Raw genomic sequence first — 3,898 nt, forward strand, 5'->3', positions numbered from 1 at the left:
TCTGCTCCGCCACCTCCTTTTTCTGCAAGTCTATAAGGAGTATGGATTATTTTTTGCGGCCTGAATTTTTTGATGCCTGCCTTGGATGCAGTAGTGGCTTGGGATGGGCACACCATGTTTACTTGGCGAAATAGATGTGAGCACTAGACTTCTTTACCTTGTTACCTGCTGTCCACAGGAGCAGTTACTGACAGAGATCTATTGCCATGATATCTGTAGTGCAAGACATTCATCTAGAGGTAGCAAGAATTTCATATGAACACTTCAAAACTGCATGGGTGTCCTAGAATCCCAGTGTTGTCTCACATGTGTAGGGCACTTTTCCCCATTTCCCTGTAAAGGAACATGCAACACAGTTGTGTGTTGTGTAAATCTTTAAAATCTTTAAAACAGCCCTTCAGAAAGTAGCAGGGATGATGCCCAAGCATGGAGCTTGTTAATTAATGTTTTCTAGTCCTTTCTTTAAACTTGGGCAGTTTAATTTTCACTGAAATTTAAGTTTTGTGGGAAGGGAAAAGCTTGTTCTTAAAATATTAATTTTTGTGCCAATAGTCATGTATGGTCATATGGACGATAATTGTCAAGTTCCTCCTGAAAATGATGGGACAAAAGTGTAAGTTTGCTTGCGTTTTATTGGTAGACATTTAAATGCAAGTACATAATACAACAATGTAGAAGCAAGTTTAAGACAGTTTACTTGTGTGAACAGTGTAAAGCAGTGTAAATGTCTTGAGGCTTTCACATGCATCTCTCTTTCTGATGACTGCAGTGATTTCCCTTACTAGATTCTCTGTTAATGTATCAGTATAATTGATCCCAGCCATTCTTTTTAAATGTTTCAATGTGCTAGTTCTTCTGCAAAATAAACCACATATATTCCATGTTTCATGGAGCAGCTGTCTAGTTTTCCATAACTCATGACAGTAACTGTTCTGTTCTTTAGTCCTGCTTTATTTTTCTTTGTTAGCTTTCAGAGGTTTTTTTATGCCTACCTCTGTAGCACATCACCAATTCATTGTGTGAAGTCTGCATGTAATGCCCAAAGGACACTAAATTCATACTTTGTTTTTAATTCATGTTGGGGGAGCAAAATGGTACTTCTTCTTGCTCTTTCAGGTCCCAATTCAGATTTTTCTGATCTTTATAGAGTCATAGAATCATATTTATGCTAGGACTGGTAGTCCTGGCTGCCTCTCGCTGTTTCTAGATTTTTCTGCATTTGCTTATGGGGAGTTTTGCTGATGTACTCAATAACGCGTAAGATTCTGGTTATGCTAAGTATGAACGTTTTCCAACATCAACTGGATTTATAAAAGTAAATTTCTTTGCTAGGATGTATTTTTCTTGTTTATGAGACTAGGTGTTATGCAGACAGTCAAACCTGCTTGGAATAAGAAAATCCTTTTGACAACTCTTGTTGTCCCAGAATTGCAGCTCAGTTAGTCCTCCTGCTTTCAGGAGCAGCTCTCCTGGAAAACTACTGAAATAGCCCATAGTCACTACCTGATGATATTCTCAAGGAAACAAAAACAGAATGACTTTCTTCCCAGATTTTATGCTTGTCTTCTACACATCTCCTTTAGACTTTCTCACAGACATATGTGTGTGTGTGTATATATATATATGGCACTTGTATCCTGTGGCCAGAATAAAACAGTGTCTGAATTTACTGATTTATTTGTTCTGTTTTAAACGCTTGTGTTATGAAATTAGAGGACCCATGATGGAGAGGAATGAGACACCTTCTTTCTCTCTGATTGCCCTTGAGCCCTTTGCCTCTTCAGTCGTGCCTCCCCCTACTCTTATATTTCTAGTCATGTCTTAGTAGATAGGTATTTTGATGGGTGCTCATAGTGTTTGCTTCCCATGTAGAACACTTTAATGCTTTTAAAAAAGCAGTGATCCTTCTGAAGTGTTTGGGTTTATATGTCTTATCTTGCACATTTTCGAAGTGTGGATAGTAGGGGACACAAGCACACAACTCCTGATTACGAAGCTGATTCTGAAGTCTTAGATGTGTTTCTCTGTCCCAAGTTTTAGTTGCTTGTTTTTAAGCAATATAGTATTTCTAGTCTTTTCTTCTTGTAGCTGGCTGTAAAGCACTAAGTAGAATACAACAGTTGTCTTCCTCCTCCTTGCTTCTCATTAAGTTTTCATAAATGCTTTCTTTACTGCAACCCTTTCAGGGTATATCACATGCTGTTCTGTAGTTAGCTGGGAATTCTATTAAGCTTCTAGTAAAACAAATTACAGTCTGAGTCATTAGGATCTTTCTGTGGTTCAAAGAACTGTGGTGTTAGTATCGTCACTTGAATAGTGGACCTAGCTTCTGTACTCTTACCATGTATTTGAGAAGGAATGTGAAGTACTTTAAGCAGTGTATTTGCTGATGAAATCCCTGAGGTTGATGTATTTTTCTTCAGCTAAATAGGTTTTAGCGTTTAGCTGCTTTACTGTTAAGTATTATTTGGTCTTGTAACATGTTTGTCAGAGTTGGATAATGTGAAAATAGTTCTAAAACTACAGAATGCTTATTTCTTTGGTCTCCAGGTTGCCTCTTAAGTACCCCGGATAATCTGTTACTTGGACAGTGACTTGGTTTTGATCAGTTTATGACTGTTCATGATTATTTCCCTAGCTCTTCTCAAGCACTCCCAATGACTTGGTGTTAATGGTGCTGCTGGAACCTTTTGGAATGGATTTTTTTTCTCCTCCTCACTGTAGCAGTTATAGCTCTCTTGATGAGCAGGTGGAAGTGTTCTCTTCTTAGACATCTTTCGTTGAGGTTACTGTATGTTTTTCCTTTTTCTTGCAGTTACTAAAAAGTTCAGTTCCTCCACTGTTCTGTTGAGTACACCTTCTGTTACACAGCTCTTCCATCAAGTGAGAGACTCGGCTAATGGTTATGCGTTTTATTTTTGAGGCTCTGCTGTTATCGTGCATGCTTTTTGTTGGTGGCAAGCAGAGGAGGCTTGCAGTAACTTATTCTGTGAATGCTGCCTTTAAGGCTGTAGATGATCTGATCAGAGGGGAAGAAAGAATTTGAAACAAGTTAAATGAATGATTTGTTTCTTTAGTACCTATCTGCAAAATATCTCTTCCTCCCGCTTCTTTTTATTGTCTCAACTTACACTTGCTCAGTAATGAAATGTGTGCTTCCCTGCAAGATTTCAGTTCCATCTTTCTGCTTTCTAGTCTCTAACAAGCAGAGAGAGGGTGAAAAAGAAAGCAGAATTGTTACGTGTTCCTGTGTTTGATTTATAGGCTACTTTTGCAGACTTATTTAGCTGCTCTCATTTGAGTTTTCTGCTGTTTTTCTTTGTGTTCATGTGTGCCTTTCCTTTGCTGTGGACATTTTTATTTTCCCTTAAACACATATGCTCTCCAGCTTCCTGCCTGTTTGCTGTTGCAGTCAAAGAGCAGTTCACTCACCTTTCCTTACTGATTGTGGATGCTTTTTGTATTCATATAATTGCTACATCTGTGAAATAGTTCTCTGATATATAAACATGTAGGCCCTCCTGCCCCCCGCCTTGCTTTCCTTGTTTAATTAACACTAATCCATATGACCTGTGCGCTTATACAATTACTTCAAGTTTTTGTCTTTACTTAGATAGTTGGCAGTAACAAGCCTCTTCTGACTTGGGAATTCCTTCATCAGTCATTTCACTTTAATTTTTATTATTTTTTGTATGTCGCAGAATTGCATCTCTTAATATGAAGGAGTTTCTTTTGAACACTTTTCTTCCAGTGTTAGATTTGACAACCTTTTCTGTCTATGCCCTCCTCCCTTCCCATATTCTGTATTCGTTTCCAGGAAAGTGTCACAGGATAACATATTTTCCGTAAGTTCTCAACAATCTGCTGTGCTTCAAAGTTTCTTCCCCCCCCACAACAC

At 38.3% G+C, this 3,898-nt stretch overlaps 1 protein-coding gene across 1 annotated transcript in view; it reads left to right on the top strand.

Annotated features, from left to right (window-relative positions):
- Positions 1–554: 554 nt before the first annotated feature.
- Positions 555–3,898, top strand: part of LOC104624690 (serine/threonine-protein kinase 3-like) — a gene marked incomplete at its 3' end in the record, with an annotated part of 9,153 nt that continues 5,809 nt past the window's right edge. The window contains exon 1 of the mRNA XM_010292124.1: positions 555–613. Coding sequence (XP_010290426.1) covers positions 555–613 — 59 coding nt within the window. The remainder of the gene's footprint in view (positions 614–3,898) is intronic.

The sequence above is a fragment of the Phaethon lepturus genome, unplaced genomic scaffold (assembly GCF_000687285.1).
Source record: "Phaethon lepturus isolate BGI_N335 unplaced genomic scaffold, ASM68728v1 scaffold5028, whole genome shotgun sequence".
Taxonomy (NCBI): Eukaryota; Metazoa; Chordata; class Aves; order Phaethontiformes; family Phaethontidae; genus Phaethon; species Phaethon lepturus.